Raw genomic sequence first — 20974 nt, 5'->3', positions numbered from 1 at the left:
CTCTCCCCTGTCAGTGTCTCTCGGCGATTGCTGGTTGCCAGCAGGGAATCTCTGACTGGGACCTGGTGATTGACATCTGTAGCTGCCAATGGCCAATCCCTACCCGGAGATGCAAATCATGTATATAGACATGATTTTGCTCAGCCCTGTAGCATTCGTTTTACTATAGGGAGGTGGGGAAGCAGTTAAATACACTAACAAATTGAAGCCAAGCTACAGCTCTCAATTTATAAACAGTCACGGCGTTAGATTTTTTTTTTTTTCGGGGGAAGGGGGGGATTAAAGATTTTGCGTGAATAAATAAAAGCTGATCATTGTAAGCCCCCCTATCAGTGTTAAATGTTTATCTCATCCCTGTAACTGATACATCTACAAGTGAATTTGAAAACAACAGACATGCTGGCTAGATCACCAGATTAAAATAGAAGCAAGAAAACCTAAAAAAGAAAACTAATACAGCCATCACATCTAAGAATTGCTTTAATGTGAGGTTAGGCATCAGATAGGAAAAGCAGGAGACGTACAGTGTGTGGTGTGCTGTCAGCAGAGTAAATATCTGTTTGTGAAAGCACCTGGAATATCACCGTATCATTCTGGTGATCATGAAACTAATGCAGGCCATAGATGGGGAGAAAAACGGCAGATTTTTCTTTTAAAAAACGAAAATTCGGTCGTTCAAGCGGCCGACGTTGCCATCAATGGTAAAACAAATCGGCCGATTTTCAGCCCTTCTACAGCCAGCAAAAAGTGTCCCTGAAGAGAGCTCTGCTATTTCTGACAGTTCCTTGACATTTACAGCAGTTGAAACATTGTATCTATTTATTTCCATTTAGGATACAGATGTTTTTATTCGGAAACAAATAGATACAATGTTTCAACCGCTGTAAATGTCAAGGAACTGTCAGAGAACTGTCAGAAATAGCGGAGCTCTCTGCAGAGACACTTTTTGCTGGACTGGAATTATTCTTATTTTCATCCTACTTCTTCTTCTTCATCCTCTTCTTCTTCATCCTCATCCTCTTCTTCATCCTCATCCTCTTCTTCATCCTCATCCTCTTCTTCATCCTCATCTTCTTCTTCTTCATCCTCATCCTCTTCATCCTCATCCTCTTCTTCTTTTTCATCCTCATCCTCTTCTTCATCCTCATCCTCTTCTTCATCATCATCATCATCCTCTTCTTCTTCATCCTCATCCTCTTCTTCATCCTCATCCTCTTCTTCTTCATCCTCTTCTTCTTCCTCATCCTCATCCTCTTCTTCATCCTCATCTTCTTCTTCCTCATCCTCTTCTTCTTCATCATCATCCTCATCCTCTTCTTCATCATCCTCCTCCTCTTCTTCATCCTCATCTTCATCCTCATCTTCATCCTCTTCTTCATCATCATCATCATCCTCTTCTTCTTCTTCATCCTCTTCTTCATCCTCATCCTCTTCATCCTCATCTTCTTCATCCTCATCCTCTTCATCCTCTTCTTCATCCTCTTCCTCTTCTTCTTTTTCTTCTTTTTGTCTTCCTCTCGCAGGTCACTGCTCATGCGCAGTTTTTTTATCGGTAAAAAAATCGGCCGATTCGCCCACTAATTGCCGCGAAAATCGGCCGATCGGCAAAATCGGCCGATTTTTTCCCAACTTTACCGAAAAAAAAAACGGCCAAAATACCGAAAATCGGCCGACCAAATCGCCCACTAACGATCCGAAAATCGGCCGATTTTATTTTCGGCCGAAAAATCGGCCGATTTTCGACCCATCTATGGCCTGCATAAGCCCCCGCTCTCATCGGGTGTGACTTGGCATGCGATTTGCATGCCAGACGACTTGCAAATCGTATGCCAAGTCATACCCTATTGTCTGCTATTAGAGCGGTCATATCGGCGCGGTTCCGACTTGGTCGGAGCCACGCTGATTTAGTGCATGCACTACTTTTGGTGCGATTTGCGTAGACATCTGTGTCAGATGTCTTGCAAATCGTTAGGAAATCAGCAGCTCACCTGATTTCGAAATTGTGTTACTTTACTGTAAGTCGCACAGTTTCAAAATAGGCTTTGATATGACCGGGGTGTAAGCCCTGGTTCACACCGCCGCAATTTCATGTGCGATTTGGGAATTGAAATCGTACCTGAAATCGGATCTAATGAATGTGAGTGTCTTAACATATGCAATTTGCTGCTGCGCGATTTCAAAAGTAGTTCTTGTATTACTTTTTCTGCAGTTTGTTCCGATTTCACATATAGACTACAATAGAAATCGCACTGCAAAATGCAATGGAAAATGCAAGAAATTGTTGGGAAATCTTCAGAAAACACGGTGAAATCGCAAACAAAATGCACGATTTTAAATCGCATCCAGTGTGAACCAAGCCTAAGTGCCCAGTCATACTGGTGCGATTTCAGGTGTGATTTGGGAACAGGGGTGGACTGACAACTCATGGGGTCCCCGGGCAATAGGGGATCATGGGGCCCCTGTGTCCTCGCCCACACTCAAACCACATCCAAAAAAGCCTATGAAAGGTACCAGGGGCATCTCATGGGGCCATATATTAAGATAGTTATTTAAGAGGTTATTGAATAAATTAGCGTGTCACCCAATGTATGGTCTCCATTCAGTAGCCAAAAGAGGCATACAAAAAAGGGGGGGGTTTGTGAAAAGAGATTCACAGAAAAGCGGCTACATAGTGAACAGAACGTGACACACAGGAAGAAATTTCCAAAAAGGAGGCCTGCTATTCTCCTTTTTGACGCATATTGTGCTTGCTTTATTGTATACATGTGACATACATATATCTAGTATAATTTTTGGATTCCTTGATTGGGATTTGCCTATATGGTTACTGCTTAAATCCCTTATATCCTTCTTTATGGTATGCCCATGGCATAATTTTTGGATACACCTCCCTAGGGAAGTGTTCACTTGTGTGTTTGTGCTACAGGGACACTAGACTCTTGTAGCCATTTTCCCTGCTGCACATACATGTAGACCGGTTCTGGTGTCATTTTAAATGGTTTTAGGTCTGTGTGTATTGTCTTAACTGAGGTGATGGTAAACCAGGGCGAAAGCCCATATGTCATATTTTTATATGTGTAATAAAGCATAATTTTTGGAAATTTCTTCCTGTGTGTCACGTTCTGTTCACTATGTAGCCGCTTTTCTGTGAATCTCTTTTCACAAACCCCCCCTTTTTTGTATGCATCTCATGGGGCCCCCTACTGACCCCGGGCCCTCGGGCAGTGCCCGAATTCCCAAATGGTCAGTCCGCCGCTGTTTGGGAATTTAAATCGCATCTCAAATTGCATCTAATGAATGTGAATGTCAGCCTCTTAACATGTGCGATTTGCTGCAGGGCGATTTCTAAAGTAGTTCTTGCATTACTTTTTCTGCAGTTTTGTTGGGATTTCACATACATAGAATATAATGGAAATCACTGCAAATTGCAAGAAGTCATTGAAAATCTTCACAAGTAGCAATAACGTCTTCAGAAATTGTACCTGAAATCGTGCTGAAATTGCACACAAATCTTTTGTTCTCACAGTGCTGTCTGGTAGAACGAAAGCGAGTATCAGGTTGGTACAACAACACAAAATTCCCAATCATCTTAATTTTCAAGTATTTTTGCCAGGAAAAAAATAGCAAATGCTAAGCACTAGAGAAAGACAATGGGGGAGAGTTACTAAAACTGGAGCACTCAGAATCTGGTGCAGCTGTGGCCAATCAGCTTCTAATTTAACCCCTTCATGCCGGATCGTTCCAGCGTGAAGAGGAGTTCCTGCGCCAGGAGGTGGGTGGGATGGGCGGGACTTAGTGTCATGTGACCGCTGTCACGTCCGGTCACATGATCGGGAAAGGTACCGACCGCAAGAGGAGACCGGGACCTTTCGGTCAGTACCTTACATGTGTGCTGGGAGCGCGCAGGGCGTGCACTCTCAGCACATATGTTTTTTGTATATTGAATGCAAATGTGCGGCCGCTCGGCGTCTAGGCCCAGACGCCGGGAGGCCACTCATTTTGTGTGCAGCCGGCGTGAAGGGGTTAAACTTGTTCAGTTAAGCTTTGGCAATGGAACCTGGAAGCTGATTGGTTTCTATGCCGACTGGCACCAGATTTTTCACACTTCAGTTTTAGTAAATCTTTCTTACAGTGTAGCCAAAAATAGAGAAAGGTGCAACAACACATGTAACTGATAGAAGAAAAGTCAATTTAACACTTACCACAGTGAGTGTTAAATTGACCTTTTCTTCTATCCGCCACATGCAGTTGGTAACGCACAAGGATGTTGCACCCTTTTTCTCCCCTTCCACCAGGAGTATCAAGACCTCCCCTTCGTATATTTGTTGGACTCTTACTTTAGATATTACTCAGTAGTTTCCCGCAGGTTGTTTTTTTTTCATTCCATCTAATAATATTGTGCTCTGATACTTTTTTTTACTTTGCTTTTTGCTAACTTACAATATATTTGTGTTTTTCATAACATCCATTAACTTGCACTGGAAGCCTTATTTATTGCACTTTTTTACTTGCCACTGTAACAACCAGAACATACAGAAAACAATTTGTATTGCTGGGGGCACTAGTATAATGCATACCATCCTGTACATGATTAGTTGAACTCAATGGCTTAATTTGCCCTGCAGAAACCAACATATGAAAACATTTGGTATTTTTGTGTTTTTATTCCATCATGTTTATTCATGTCTCAATGCCATGCTGTGGGTGCGGCACAGGGAATTTGGACTTGTGCCATTGCAGAATTGTCAGAATGATGCCGCTTTATCTTTCGTAACTCCCTACATTAAACAATAGTCATTTACTTGATGCAGGCTTTACACCTGCTCCAAGCAAACTGGATATAGGCAAGGGTTGTACCTGGCTGACGGGCTCATGGGTCTCTCAATCATCACTAGGAGGAAATTGGCTTTGAGCGGTTTGTTGGCTGATGATGGTAAGAGGAACACATGGACTACCTAACAGATTACATCCCTAGAATTGTCTTTTGCCTTGTGTCCCGGCACACTTGGGTCACGTTTGCCTTTATTCTTTATTCCTGAGAGAGACTGTTAATCAGTACTATGTAAAGGTGATGTCAGCTGCTTTACGTTTCTGTATTTATATACATCTATATGTATGATAAATATATATATATATATGCATGTGATAATACCATACACTATCACTGTAATAATGACACTGGCTGGGAAGGGGACAACATCTAAGGCGATTGAGGGGTTAAATGTGTTCCTAACTATGTGTAATGTGTGCTGCTTTTACCAAACAATAAGTTTCCCATCCCTACAAAGCAGGGATGAGAAACGTACAGATCATTTCCTTCGTACAGAGCTCTGTGCTGTTTAACAACATAGGGCTCTGGGCTGTGATTACACTCAGCCGATCAACCCGTACGTCTCTTTTCATACAGTGTCCGCCTGTCCGTGGTATATTGCGGGCAGGAATAAAGTGGTTGGAAAGGTAAAATGTTTTGTACCTTAAAGTAGTTCTAAAGGCAGAAGGTTTTTTACCTTAAGACATTCTCCTCATTAAGGTAAAAAAAAACATCCTTCATGCAGCTCCTCCCCTAAATACTTACCTGAGCCTGATCTTGATCCAGTGATGTGCACAAGAGCAGAGCCTCTCTCAGCTCTCTCTCCTCATTGGCTCCTGCCGCTGTCAGTCACAGCCAGTGAGCAGAGGTCATGCCATGCACTGTGTGCTTTATGGATACACGGGGCTGGCTCGGGAGTCAGCTGCCTGCTATGGGGGCACTTGGTGAGGGGGGGGGGGGCAGAAGTGCCGGTGTGGGATCCAAGAAGAAGAGGATTGGGGCTGTTCTGTGCAAAATCATTGCACAGATCAAATAAGTATGACATGTGTGATATTTACAAAGCAAAAAAATAACAATTGAGCCATTAGAATCACTTTAATGCATTCTCTGTATTAAGGTAAAAAAACATTTTGCCACTTTCTGTGCCCTTCCCCTCCCCCCTCAAACTCTTACCCGGGTCCTGTATCGATCCAGCAATGTGCTCATCTGATGGTCTTTTCTTCTACCCCCCCCCCCTCACAAGCTTGGCTGAGAGCGGTGGGAGTCATCGGCTTGGATTGGTACAATTGCATGGACACTTTATTCAAGAACTTTATTTCTGTACAAGACGTTTTAATATATAGACATTGGAAACACATTTTATTTGTTTTGAAGTATAGTTTTTCTCCTAAGGGTGTACACAGCACTGTATATATTCATTTGAGATACAAATGTTTTAAAGTTTATATAGTTCTAAAATGGGCTTATGAGTCATTGTGCAAGCAGATCACGTTTCATTCAAGGAATAAATGAAAGATTGGTGACTTTCCATTAGGAGGTGTTTCTGTAAGAAAAGAGTTATTGCCTAAAGCAAGCAAATAGGTTTTATTTTCATTTAGGAACTTCATTACATGGAAGTGTAAAATCTATATGCTGAAAGTCATATTTTACTCTATAAAAGAAATTTTGGCTTTTGTTTTGTGGAGATAAAAAAATTAAAATATCAAGTTGGGAGCTCCAGATACTGTTTAGTGCCCTAAAGATGTATTCTGCAATTAGTGAGATCCTGTTGAATCAAATAACGTTTTTCTGGTCCTGACCTTCTAAGCTACCACAGACTGTATACTGACATTGCTTTTATTATTACCAAAGATAAAAAAAAAAACAGTGAGTGACAATTATGCTGATGTCTTTTGTTCTGATCCATATTGTCCAGCATTCAGCTGTTTTAGCTGTTTATGAAAGATTAGTTTCAGCGTCATTCTGTGGCAGAGGATGCAGCATGCTCAGACTTTTCATTCTCTCGCTAGTTGCAGCTTCTCATTCAGAGGGAGCGCTGTTCCTCTGTACAATGTGGAAGGATGGAGCCTGTCAGGTTGTGTTTGCTGTATTATTCACATAAGCCCTGGAAGTACGGTCTGTGTGCAATGGACATTGTTTGGAATTTCAGTAATGTATTTTCTGTCTGTTGGGAAATATTTTTTCATATTTTAGGAGCTAAAGAAATATTTGGCAGCTGGATATAAGATAGTCTTTTTTATTTTATACACATATAATATAGAACTTTTTTTTTTTGCAGATTGCCAACAATGAAATCTGCCAGAACAGTAGTGGTTTTCCGACGCCCAAAATGAACAGTAAAAATGGTAAGTGATTCAATGAGGGATGAAATCTCCAGATATCAGTCTGTCTCACACTCAAAATCTGTTATAATTCCTCTGCCTCATGCCAGGTAACAGACTCACTGCTTTGGTCCCTGATGCAGAATGTAAAGTCTAATGCAGGCCATACATGGGGAGAAAACCGGCCGATTTTTCTTTAAAAAAACAAAAAATCGGTCGTTCAATCGGCCAACGTTACCAGGAACGGTAAAAAAAATTGGCCGACTTTCATCCCATTTACAGCCGGCAAAAACTGTCTCTGCAGAGAGCTCCGCTATTTCTTTGACAGTTCTTTGACATTTATAGAGGCTGCAACATTGTATCTATTTGTAGCCATTTCGGATACAGATGTTTTTATTCGGAAACAAATAGATACATTGTTGCAGCCGCTATAAATGTCAAGGAACTGTGAAAGAAATAGCGGAGCTCTCTGCAGGGACACTTTTTGCTGGACTGGAATTCTTCTTCTTCTTCATCCTCTTCTTTTTCTTCTTCTTCATCTTCTTCATCATCTTCTTCTTTTTCCTCTTCTTCTTCATCCTCTTCTTCTTCTTCCTCTTCTTCATCCTCTTTGTACGGCTGGTGAACCCAGCTGAGGTAAGCAGACCGCTGTATCATAGGACAGGTGGTGGCTGTTTTTAAAAGTCTCTATGGTTACCCCAATGGTAATACATACACTTGATCATCTCGTCAACATTAATTTTAGTGATCTGCCAAAAGGATGACTGCCAACAAGTAGTTAAAGCGGTTGTCCAGTCTCCTCTGAAAAAAATAAAAGTCAGCAGTTACAAAAACTGAATCCAATGAATAAAAGGAACCAGGGACAGTTTGGCTGTGGAGGAAAAGGCTTGATGATGCTAGATGTTTTTCAGCCAGGGAATCAGGTGGTCTGTATTTGAATTGCTGTGTTTTCTAATGCACAAATGGAGAATGGAAATTGGAATAAGCAATTTCAGTGCAGGAGAGGAGCCTGTCCAGGAGAGGAGTGTGCAAGATTGGGGGAAGGCTGGATTTCAGTTTTAAATATATCAGCATAGAATACACATGTCAAACACAAGGCCCGTGGATCAAATCTGGCCCACAAAGCCATTTCATGTGGCTCTCACACCTTTCCTGCAGCTGCGGAACCAACTCCTCCATTAGATCCTGCACTTCTCCATGCAGCTGCAGAGAGGCTTGCCTCTGCTCCCAACTCCCCCTCCCCCCCTCACTAGCAGAGAGGACAGAACTCCTCCTACAGATCCTGTGCCACTCTGCAACTACACCACCTCCTCTTTTCTGCTTCCACTGGTCTCAGACCCCTCCTCTGGTCCTCCTCCAGACCCCGCACTTTCTGCTTCCTAGCTCCGCTCCCAAATTTTTCCTAGCAGCAGCACAAGGTGATGGGTGCATTGTGATGTATGGGGAGGTGGGGAACTCTGAGGACTTTTAATGGTGGGGAGGATATAGTAATCTGATATAAGTGGGGGTGGGGTGCTCTGGACATCTAGCCTTAGGCTTGGTTCACATCTATGCTGTTTGTGGCCTGTGTTTGCTCAGGCACAGCAGCCCATTCAGCACTGCTTTTTGACTGCGGGTGGTTGCAAAACACTACAATTCCCACACCTGAATAAATGTGAAGCAGGCCTTACAGATACAATTGGTAGTATTGTAGTCATATTGATCAGGCTGACTTATAGTTCAGGAATGTTGAAAATGTGTTTTACCTTTTAAGTAATGAAGCCACATGCACTGCCTGAGCCCCAGGACATGCTGCTCCAGCAAGAGATAAATGAAAATGATGTGTAGTAACTGATGCATGATGTGGTTATAGGAGGCAGGGGGAAATTTGTAGGACACTGTTTAAGCCTGTACTGATTCAGAACATTTGTGGTTTGAGTGGGAGGAAAACAAAACTTTACAGGAGTGTGTGTATAGATTTCACAGTATCCAATATAAAACTGCATGTCACAAATAGCGAACAATCGTTCTTCTACACAATTGTTCTAATTCCAACGAAAGCCTAACTGTGGGGATAGGTCCACTTAATGCCATCATACCTTATAAAAGTACCCACAGAAAATCTAGCAAGTATAAAAGATTTTGTTCATATGGCACAGTATTGCTAGAACTCTTATCACATAACCTACATCACAAAACCATTCTTCTTTTATGACTTTTCATCTGAAGTCTGTTACTTTACACAAGATTGCAGTGTTGATGGACCCTGAGCATTTTTTTTTTTTTTTAGTTTAATCAACTTCTACTGAATACTATCACGGAGAAATCTTTTTGATTTCATTCTGCTGTTGATACTGTAGAGTCAGAGGTTTCAGCTCAAACACATTTGCTGAGAACAGCCTAAACTGTATGGAAGATGCAGAGGGTCGGAGCTCTTTGCTGCAAAGGATTATACTATGTGGCTGCACCAGAATTAATTTATTTTTATGATGTCACATCAAGGACTGTATTTTCCAGCACAGGGAGAATATAAGAACACGCAATAACACATTCATTCTGATGTGGACAAGCCAAGTGTGTGAGAATGCCTGTGACTGCTGTTCTTCCAGGGGCTTTCATGCAGCAGAACCTCCTAGTGGTTGTATTACATTGTTCGCCATAATGGTTTATAATTCTCATGTGCAATTAATATAAAGTTGCCCATTTCAGCAGAACTGTAAGAAACGCAATATTTGTCTGCTGTATAATGCAGATCTCTATGGCTCCGCTGTGTCATGGAATTGCTATGTACTAAGTTCACAATCGAGTTTGTAATTAGGCAGAAACATCTCAGCAATGTTTGGATCAGGCCGCTGTTTAGCTGTGCGTTGTCCCTGGTGGATGCTCCAAGTACATTGTAAACACAACATTATGACTTTCTCTGCACCTTGGTAATGACAGATATATAGCAGGGTGTGTAATTGCTTATGCCAAGTACTGTCTGTAATTGTCTTGTAGTGTGCAGCGACCGTGCCAACCAACAGAGGAATAACAAACAAATCACCAGTCTGTCTCTAAAGACTTCTTTATCTTCAGAGGGCAAACATTCACCTTCTGATATGTCTCCAATAAAAGAGTGTTGATAAAACAGCAGTAGAAATCTTAAAGGGCCAGTCCACCAAAAAAATATATATTTCCATTATTAACAAATGATAATCCGTTAAACTGTATCTAAAGCCAAACTTTTTTTATAGTTATTTTAATAATGTAAATAATGGTTAAAGCCTGTTGTGTTTTTTGAGTCCTATTGAGGAAATTTCTTTTCACTTCCTGTCACAGACACATCAGAAGGCGAGGGGAACTCACTCCAAAGTAGGGGAAATCCCCTTTTAAGCTAGCAACACACTGGTCAGAATTCGCTCACTGAATTTTGATCAGGATGTGGGCTTTCCTGTGTGTTTGCTTAACTTCTGTCTAAGGGACATGTTGGAAATATTTCCATTGATCAGCAGCTACAGTCAGTTACCTGCAGTGCAAACATTGATAAGTGTGTACTGACAGCGTCAGGTGCAGCTACCAGACTATAATGTCCCTGGGGGTGGGGGGTTGGAGAGTCCTTCATTCACTGTATGTGGATGGAGGAATCTAGGAATCTGTCATTTTATTCTGTTCAGCCCGCTGGCTGAAAGTAAAAAAAAAAACTAGCAGAGGATTTTTTTCTCTGTTCCTGCTCTGGTTACAACTCAAAATTTAGGCTTTTCCTCTTACTTTCAGTATCAGCGATAGTGGTTATTAGAATAACTAGAGTGAATCTCCCCAGCATGGACACAGAAGAAAAACAAAAGAACACAGAGAAAACAGTTTTGGCTCTCCTCCTGGTGCTGAGAATTGCACTTTACCTCCCTGGTCTCTTTACACAGATATCCCCCTCTCTCTTTTGGAGCTTCCAATAAAACAGCAGGAGTGAGGACACCCAATTCTTCCAAGTGGGCAGAGTCAGGACCTATGATATTGAAACCTCACTGCTGTAGTGAATACAGCGAGAGACATCTAACACACCCCAAAGACTCCAAATGAAATACTTTTGGATGCATTGAACTGTTTAAAATCTTGATGGTTCCTGAGACAATGCAGACACTTTGAATATTCCTTCTAGTGTGTTGGCTAAAAATAAGATTTGAAAAAGAACAAATAAGAGGACAGAAGAATGTGTAATGTATGTGTATATAGAGTAGAATGGAAATAGAGAAAATTAGTTTTTAGCTCTGTTGCTGTCATCTCTGATGTAATGTAAATTGTGTGCTGTCTGCAGGATGGAAGGCTGGGGCCGTATTCCTTACTGTTGCATTTTGCTTTGGAATGTTGTGGTATCTTCACGTGGAGCTGTACATACCAAGGTACGTACACATTTCCTCCATTATATCCACACTGATATGTAATAGGATAGAAAAACCGTTCTACTTACAAAGAAGCTTTTTGTTTTTGAAATGTTAAACTGACAAGCTCGCAGTATTTAGTCACATTTATGTGGAATTGTTCTGAAATATAGAAGATATCACCCATCATCCAAATACATTCCTCAGCTTTAAGTCTCGTGTGTGGACTGTTGCAGGCTTAGAGAATGTCTAGCATAAAAATCCCAGTGTTTCCCCATGTCCAAGGTGCAGTGGGGTGTAGTACGGCCAGCCATAGGATTATAGCTTTATGTCCTGGTACTAACATAAACACTGATGCTTCTTTCCGCATTTGTAGCCAGACCAGTCAACTTACTCCAATCATCACTAAGGATATCAAGCAAGATATTGTTTGTCCAAAAATAAAACATATGTTGGCGAAATTACTTTTTTTTTTTTTTATTTTCATGATTCAATCCCCACAGTACCAATTTACATCTTCAACCATGTAACTCAAACAGTTATCAGCTGTCCCAGACTTCGTGGCGAATGGACTATGGAAATAGAACAGAGTGGTTTCACAAACTTTCACTGTTCCTGCCTTGTTATCTTGGGCAATCAACATTTTCCTTTACACCTTCTCTGGTGATTAGATTAGGGGGATGGATTTTCCCATGTGCCTATAAATGCTGAAAGGAACTGAAGAAGTGCCTTGGATAAGCTAGGAAATGTCTTCATTATTACAGAACAATGCCAGTTGATTGCGACTAACTACTACTAGCTTTTCCATCAAGTGTCAAATGGTAAACTGACCACAAAATGTTTCCATTAAGTGAAATTGTTGTTTTGTTGAGGAAAAACATTTCCCCTTCAGGTGATCTATTTATACTTTCAGGATGTTAAGATACTGAAATGGAGGATTCTGTTGTTTTAAAATATTTACATTAAGGTCAAGTGGAAGGCATTGGCTTTATTTGAACCCACTGATGTCGGCATCACACAAATATATATGCACCTCTAACTTAAAACAATGATTACACATAAGATAGATCCCATATGAATGTGGATCGGCAAAAAAGACGGCGTCAGTTCATCAGATGTGCTAAATACGTATACAGTCTCCAACACTTGAGGAGCCAGGGATAATGGATATCAGAAATGATAAAGAAAAGCCAAGTAATGCACTGACCAGATAGCGCATGTTAAAGCGCATGGGACATTTAAGACCTGTCCCTGGTACTCAGCCACTGTATCACTGGAGCAAGGCGGTGTCATCTATAGGGTGACCACTAGATGTCATCTGTCCGGATGGAAGCTGTGTCCAGCCACTGTGTTGATGGATCAGGTGGGTGTTGTCTATAGTGTGACCACTAGATGTCATCGGTTCCAGGAGAAGCTGTATCACGGATCCAGGGATGTCACTGCAGATGTGTTCTTGTTAGGCACAGTCCCAGGACCTACTGGATTTACAGGCTCCCCAGAAATAAAGAGCCCGTGGAAAAAGGCCTCAAATAGTGTGATAACGTTTATTTAAAATTGAACAATCAGAAAAGAACTTACTTAGCAAAGGTACAGCTGCTTATAAACGGCCAGACCGGAGGTACATGTACATAAGATAAACATAGCTTGGCACTTCCCTAACGCGTATCGTGTAAGTACACATCATCAGAGGGGACTGTGCCAGTGTTAAGTGTGGTGTTTTAAACCTAAAAAGGCGCCAAAAACACCGCAATGCGGCGGCACCGTTATTGCCGGTTCGCGCATGCGCAGTAGCGATCGGCCGTTCGCGCATGCGCAGTAGCGTCCGCGGCGGCCATTTTAAAGAAGACCGACATGAATATATGGACATACAGGTGTTGGTTCTGCAGTGATCTTACTGGGAATAAGATACTGCAATCCTAAAAACGCACGGGGCAAGTATAGTAATGCATGGACCATACTGTGTGCCCCCTTGTAGCAAAAAACGGCCTGGTGAAAGGCAAGGTTATAAAAATATAAATGAGTGGGATCTCATATATGAAGTGATTCTGGCACTGAATAAAAACCAAATACATCAAATATGACAAACATATGGATTAAAAAACATCTGGTTAAAAGTAATACCCATAAAATATACAATTATAAAACCAAATGTACTGAGATTATGGTGCATCGAATATGTTAAAGCGATCAAGAGATAAAGGTGCATCGACTTTTTTAAAAACGATCTAAACACTCAAATGGGAATACAGATAAAGGCAAAGTAAAAGTAATCTGATTAAGAAGTGAGATCATGAAAAGTGCTTAAAGATCGATCAACTGGTATCGATAAAACAATTGATATCTAATTCTACATTTAGTCCTTGTGGAGCTTGGGACTGTAGAAGATAAATCCACTTGGTCTCAAGCATAGAGACCGCGCGTTTTTTGTGGGTACCTCTCCAGTTACTTTTGATGATATCTATACCCACAAATCGCAGGGAGTGTGGATTCTTATTGTGTCGCTGGCGGTAATGCATAGACAAGGAGTGCTCCTTGTAACCTTTCTTAATATTGACCAGGTGCTCCCTCAGCCTGTCTCGCAGTCTCCTTGTCGTTCTACCGACATATTGCTTCCCGCAACTACATTCCAGAAGGTAGACAACATAGGAGCTGTAGCACGTAATAGTAGACTGAATGTCAAATGATCTACCGGTAGCATTTGAACAAAAACTTTTTATCGGGTTCTTGTGAATGCCATTACAAATGCATATCATACATCTGTTGCAAGGAAAAAACCCTTTTCTATTCAGAAAATCAAACGTCAATTGCTTAGGAGGATTGACAACGTTGGGGGCTAGTCTGTTTCTTAATGCTGGTGCTTTTTTATAGATGATTTCTGGGTGTTCCGGTAGGGCTTTACACATCACCGGGTCGTTCTTAAGAATGTTCCAGTTCTTCCTAATGATAGTGGCAACTTCTTTATATTGCATCGAGAAGGCAGTTGTAAAAGGACAGAAAATCTCTTTATTGGTCTTATGTTGGGTAGTTAACAGATTGGCCCTGTCCAAACTAGCCACTCGGTCAATCTCCATATCCAATAGTTGGCTGTCATAGCCCTTTTCTATGAATCTAGTTCTAAGAATGTTGGATTGTGCAATGTAGTCTTGCATAGCACCACAGTTCCGCCTTATCCGAAGGAATTGTCCCCTAGGAATGTTATCCAGCCACCTAGGCAGGTGGCAACTGTCTTTTGGGATGTACCCATTCCTGTCTGTACCTTTAAAAAAGGTTTTGGTGGTAATTCTAGTACCGTCATTAATGAGGGTGAGATCCAGAAAATCAATACTACTGTAACTATAATTGAAAGTGAGCTTAATATTTAGGTTGTTATAGTTTAGAGTGGTAAAAAAATTGAGTAGTGAAGAGTCATCGCCATCCCATAGCAACACTATATCGTCTATGTAGCGTCGGTAAAAACGCAAATGTGGCCACTCCATGGAATATATCACCTCCTCCTCCCATCTTGCCATAAAGATGTTCGCTAGGCTAGGAGCGAATTTCGCGCCCATTGCTACGCCTGTGGTCTGCAGGTAATACTTATTGTCAAACCAAAAGTAATTGTGCTTCATTGCGAAGCTTAATAGTTCCAATAAATATTGCTTCTGAATGTGTGGTATGTCTATGGCCTCATTCAGATAATATTCTGCCGCCTCTAAACCATCTGCATGCTTGATATTACTGTAGAGCGAAGCAACGTCCGCCGTTACCAGAAAAGTAGGCTTCTCTATTTTAATGTCCATGATCTCAACCAGGATTTGTTTTGAATCCCTCAGGAAAGATGGCGTGTTGCGCACTATTGGCTGTAGGAAACAGTCAATATATTCACCAACCCGGGAGCACAAGGACCCTATGCCACTCACAATGGGGCGACCTGGAGGGTTAATTGGGTCCTTGTGGATCTTGGGCAGGCAGTACAGGACCGGAAGTCTGGGTACCGTAGGGCACAAAAAATCACGCTCTTTTTTATTCAGGATTCCCGAATCGGATCCCCTTTTTATCAGAACCTTCAAAGCTTTTTTGTATGACAAAAGAGGGTTACTCGGAAGTTCTAAATAGGTGTCTTTATCCTGGAGGATATTCTGCACTTGCATTAAATAGTCTGATTTATTCATGACCACAACTCCTCCCCCTTTGTCCGCTGGTCTGATTACCAACTCCTTTTCCTTTAATAATACATTGGTCATCATGTTAATCTTGTCTTGGTTAAATGACTTATTGTACCGTTTTTTTACCCGTATATTATCAAGATCTTTAAGGACCATATTTTTAAATACATTGATATGTGATTGTGCCTGGGGGTTAAACAAGGACGCATTCTTGAGATTGGTGTTCTTGAAATTAGGGTTACTCACATTGGATGTTACACTTGTGATAGGTTTATTTAGAAAATGTCTCTTCATCGCAAGTCTCCTTACAAACTTGTGGATGTCTATAAAAGTATTAAATTTGTTTAGTTTAGCCGGTGGAGCAAATTTTAGTCCTTTGTTTAGAAGATTTAGTTCTTCATTAGTGAGGATCTTATTGCTGAGGTTAAAAATGCCTGAGCTGTTTAGGTTTTCCTTCTTTTGTCGGTTAACCCTTGCTCCTCCTCGTTTTCCTCTCGTCCTAGACCCCTTTTTCGTCCTGAGCCTTCCCCTAAAAAATGATGTTGGTTTAGGGTATTGGGTGGTTGTAAGTTAACTCCATATTGTGAGTATCTGTAATTGGAGGAGGGGGACAGTCTATGTTGATTTGGGAACTGTCTACCCTGTTGTGTCTGGTAACCCCTTCCATGGGGTGTCCGATAATTAGGACTGTTATAATGGTCATAAGTATGTCTGTCATTGCGTTGATTCCATCCGTCATCATAGTCATCCCTAGAGTGAATATAGGACGGAACTCTTGGACGGAAATTACTTTTTTGTTGCTGATGAGGTCTGGATATGGCATATTGTTCCTGATGATTCAAGGGATGTGACCTCATATCCCTGTTGCCTATATTAGGACTTGGGTGATGTCTAATGGCATCAAACCTATTATGAGTGGAAATGTTATACTCATAATTGGGTACATTCTCCGAATGATGTCTATAGTTGTTATTAGGAGTATGGGGAGGTTTGGCAACTTTTTTGCGTTTTGCATTATTTTTTGTTGTATTGTTTTTAGTGGGAATGGTTACAGTTTCCATCTGAGTGGAATCTACATAATCATAGTTCTTGGCTTCCCATCTAAATACTGTTTTGTCCTTACAGTCATGGAGATCTCTGAGATATTTTTTCTTTTTCTTATATCTTTGCTCTTTATCTGTTTTTTCCAATAGCTGTTTCAATTTTTCAGACTCATTCATGTAATCTTCCCTGCCCATGTAAGGCACTAATAATTCCTTGGTTTTATTGATTTCTCTATCTAAATGTGCAAGTTTCTTTCTTTTTCTAATAATGAGGAATTTGAGCAGGTCAATCCCCATGTTATTGAAAAAGAGATACCACTCTGTTTCACTGTTTGTATCCTCCGTTTCCGGTGGTACATCCCACCTTAGAGATCGGGGTACCATCCCTTCCTTGATATATTTCTCAAGAAACGAAATGTCCCATAGCGTCCGTATCTCAGAGGTGGTATGATTCGAGAGATGTATGAAGAGACCATGTAAATTATCTGGTTCATCCTCACATGTAAATACATCATCAGAAATGATAGCTCTTTTGGATCTATACTCAAAAATATCCATGAGGATCCAGGTAAAAAATATATTTTTGCTGCTCAGATGTAAGAGGTAATGAATAGATAAAATAAACTTATATATAAATATATATATAAAATCGAGCGCAGTATGTGGATGTAGATAGGGTAGCTGCTGGCACTAAAAGGCACCTCGTGAACCTCCAGAGTAAATGGTAAAATATGAAAGTGCAGCGCTAACTTAAAACAATGATTACACATAAGATAGATCCCATATGAATGTGGATCGGCAAAAAAGACGGCGTCAGTTCATCAGATGTGCTAAATACGTATACAGTCTCCAACACTTGAGGAGCCAGGGATAATGGATATCAGAAATGATAAAGAAAAGCCAAGTAATGCACTGACCAGATAGTGCATGTTAAAGCGCATGGGACATTTAAGACCTGTCCCTGGTACTCAGCCACTGTATCACTGGAGCAAGGCGGTGTCATCTATAGGGTGACCACTAGATGTCATCTGTCCGGATGGAAGCTGTGTCCAGCCACTGTGTTGATGGATCAGGTGGGTGTTGTCTATAGGGTGACCACTAGATGTCATCGGTTCCAGGAGAAGCTGTATCACGGATCCAGGGATGTCACTGCAGATGTGTTCTTGTTAGGCACAGTCCCAGGACCTACTGGATTTACAGGCTCCCCAGAAATAAAGAGCCCGTGGAAAAAGGCCTCAAATAGTGTGATAACGTTTATTTAAAATTGAACAATCAGAAAAGAACTTACTTAGCAAAGGTACAGCTGCTTATAAACGGCCAGACCGGAGGTACATGTACATAAGATAAACATAGCTTGGCACTTCCCTAACGCGTATCGTGTAAGTACACATCATCAGAGGGGACTGTGCCAGTGTTAAGTGTGGTGTTTTAAACCTAAAAAGGCGCCAAAAACACCGCAATGCGGCGGCACCGTTATTGCCGGTTCGCGCATGCGCAGTAGCGATCGGCCGTTCGCGCATGCGCAGTAGCGTCCGCGGCGGCCATTTTAAAGAAGACCGACATGAATATATGGACATACAGGTGTTGGTTCTGCAGTGATCTTACTGGGAATAAGATACTGCAATCCTAAAAACGCACGGGGCAAGTATAGTAATGCATGGACCATACTGTGTGCCCCCTTGTAGCAAAAAACGGCCTGGTGAAAGGCAAGGTTATAAAAATATAAATGAGTGGGATCTCATATATGAAGTGATTCTGGCACTGAATAAAAACCAAATACATCAAATATGACAAACATATGGATTAAAAAACATCTGGTTAAAAGTAATACCCATAAAATATACAATTATAAAACCAAATGTACTGAGATTATGGTGCATCGAATATGTTAAAGCGATCAAGAGATAAAGGTGCATCGACTTTTTTAAAAACGATCTAAACACTCAAATGGGAATACAGATAAAGGCAAAGTAAAAGTAATCTGATTAAGAAGTGAGATCATGAAAAGTGCTTAAAGATCGATCAACTGGTATCGATAAAACAATTGATATCTAATTCTACATTTAGTCCTTGTGGAGCTTGGGACTGTAGAAGATAAATCCACTTGGTCTCAAGCATAGAGACCGCGCGTTTTTTGTGGGTACCTCTCCAGTTACTTTTGATGATATCTATACCCACAAATCGCAGGGAGTGTGGATTCTTATTGTGTCGCTGGCGGTAATGCATAGACAAGGAGTGCTCCTTGTAACCTTTCTTAATATTGACCAGGTGCTCCCTCAGCCTGTCTCGCAGTCTCCTTGTCGTTCTACCGACATATTGCTTCCCGCAACTACATTCCAGAAGGTAGACAACATAGGAGCTGTAGCACGTAATAGTAGACTGAATGTCAAATGATCTACCGGTAGCATTTGAACAAAAACTTTTTATCGGGTTCTTGTGAATGCCATTACAAATGCATATCATACATCTGTTGCAAGGAAAAAACCCTTTTCTATTCAGAAAATCAAACGTCAATTGCTTAGGAGGATTGACAACGTTGGGGGCTAGTCTGTTTCTTAAACAGAGCACCAGCACCAGCATTAAGAAACAGACTAGCCCCCAACGTTGTCAATCCTCCTAAGCAATTGACGTTTGATTTTCTGAATAGAAAAGGGTTTTTTCCTTGCAACAGATGTATGATATGCATTTGTAATGGCATTCACAAGAACCCGATAAAAAGTTTTTGTTCAAATGCTACCGGTAGATCATTTGACATTCAGTCTACTATTACGTGCTACAGCTCCTATGTTGTCTACCTTCTGGAATGTAGTTGCGGGAAGCAATATGTCGGTAGAACGACAAGGAGACTGCGAGACAGGCTGAGGGAGCACCTGGTCAATATTAAGAAAGGTTACAAGGAGCACTCCTTGTCTATGCATTACCGCCAGCGACACAATAAGAATCCACACTCCCTGCGATTTGTGGGTATAGATATCATCAAAAGTAACTGGAGAGGTACCCACAAAAAACGCGCGGTCTCTATGCTTGAGACCAAGTGGATTTATCTTCTACAGTCCCAAGCTCCACAAGGACTAAATGTAGAATTAGATATCAATTGTTTTATCGATACCAGTTGATCGATCTTTAAGCACTTTTCATGATCTCACTTCTTAATCAGATTACTTTTACTTTGCCTTTATCTGTATTCCCATTTGAGTGTTTAGATCGTTTTTAAAAAAGTCGATGCACCTTTATCTCTTGATCGCTTTAACATATTCGATGCACCATAATCTCAGTACATTTGGTTTTATAATTGTATATTTTATGGGTATTACTTTTAACCAGATGTTTTTTAATCCATATGTTTGTCATATTTGATGTATTTGGTTTTTATTCAGTGCCAGAATCACTTCATATATGAGATCCCACTCATTTATATTTTTATAACCTTGCCTTTCACCAGGCCGTTTTTTGCTACAAGGGGGCACACAGTATGGTCCATGCATTACTATACTTGCCCCGTGCGTTTTTAGGATTGCAGTATCTTATTCCCAGTAAGATCACTGCAGAACCAACACCTGTATGTCCATATATTCATGTCGGTCTTCTTTAAAATGGCCGCCGCGGACGCTACTGCGCATGCGCGAACGGCCGATCGCTACTGCGCATGCGCGAACCGGCAATAACGGTGCCGCCGCATTGCGGTGTTTTTGGCGCCTTTTTAGGTTTAAAACACCACACTTAACACTGGCACAGTCCCCTCTGATGATGTGTACTTACACGATACGCGTTAGGGAAGTGCCAAGCTATGTTTATCTTATGTACATGTACCTCCGGTCTGGCCGTTTATAAGCAGCTGTACCTTTGCTAAGTAAGTTCTTTTCTGATTGTTCAATTTTAAATAAACGTTATCACACTATTTGAGGCCTTTTTCCACGGGCTCTTTATTTCTGGGGAGCCTGTAAATCCAGTAGGTCCTGGGACTGTGCCTAACAAGAACACATCTGCAGTGACATCCCTGGATCCGTGATACAGCTTCTCCTGGAACCGATGACATCTAGTGGTCACCCTATAGACAACACCCACCTGATCCATCAACACAGTGGCTGGACACAGCTTCCATCCGGACAGATGACATCTAGTGGTCACCCTATAGATGACACCGCCTTGCTCCAGTGATACAGTGGCTGAGTACCAGGGACAGGTCTTAAATGTCCCATGCGCTTTAACATGCGCTATCTGGTCAGTGCATTACTTGGCTTTTCTTTATCATTTCTGATATCCATTATCCCTGGCTCCTCAAGTGTTGGAGACTGTATACGTATTTAGCACATCTGATGAA

The 20974-nt window shown here is 41.3% G+C and overlaps 1 protein-coding gene across 2 annotated transcripts in view; it reads left to right on the top strand.

The window, feature by feature from the left end:
- LOC149447753 (CMP-N-acetylneuraminate-beta-galactosamide-alpha-2,3-sialyltransferase 4-like) overlaps nucleotides 1–20974 on the top strand; it is a 163081-nt gene that overhangs the window by 100657 nt on the left and 41450 nt on the right. For both annotated transcript variants that reach the window (XM_089652104.1, XM_089652103.1), the window contains exons 3-4: nucleotides 7089–7155; nucleotides 11402–11486. In XM_089652104.1, the coding sequence (XP_089508230.1) occupies nucleotides 7089–7155; nucleotides 11402–11486 (152 nt within the window). The remainder of the gene's footprint in view (nucleotides 1–7088; nucleotides 7156–11401; nucleotides 11487–20974) is intronic.

Source organism: Staurois parvus, unplaced genomic scaffold, assembly GCF_062004578.1.
Source record: "Staurois parvus isolate SC_StPar_1 unplaced genomic scaffold, SC_StPar_1.0 ptg000671l, whole genome shotgun sequence".
Classification (NCBI taxonomy): domain Eukaryota; kingdom Metazoa; phylum Chordata; class Amphibia; order Anura; family Ranidae; genus Staurois; species Staurois parvus.
This window is presented reverse-complemented; position numbering and strand designations above follow the sequence as displayed.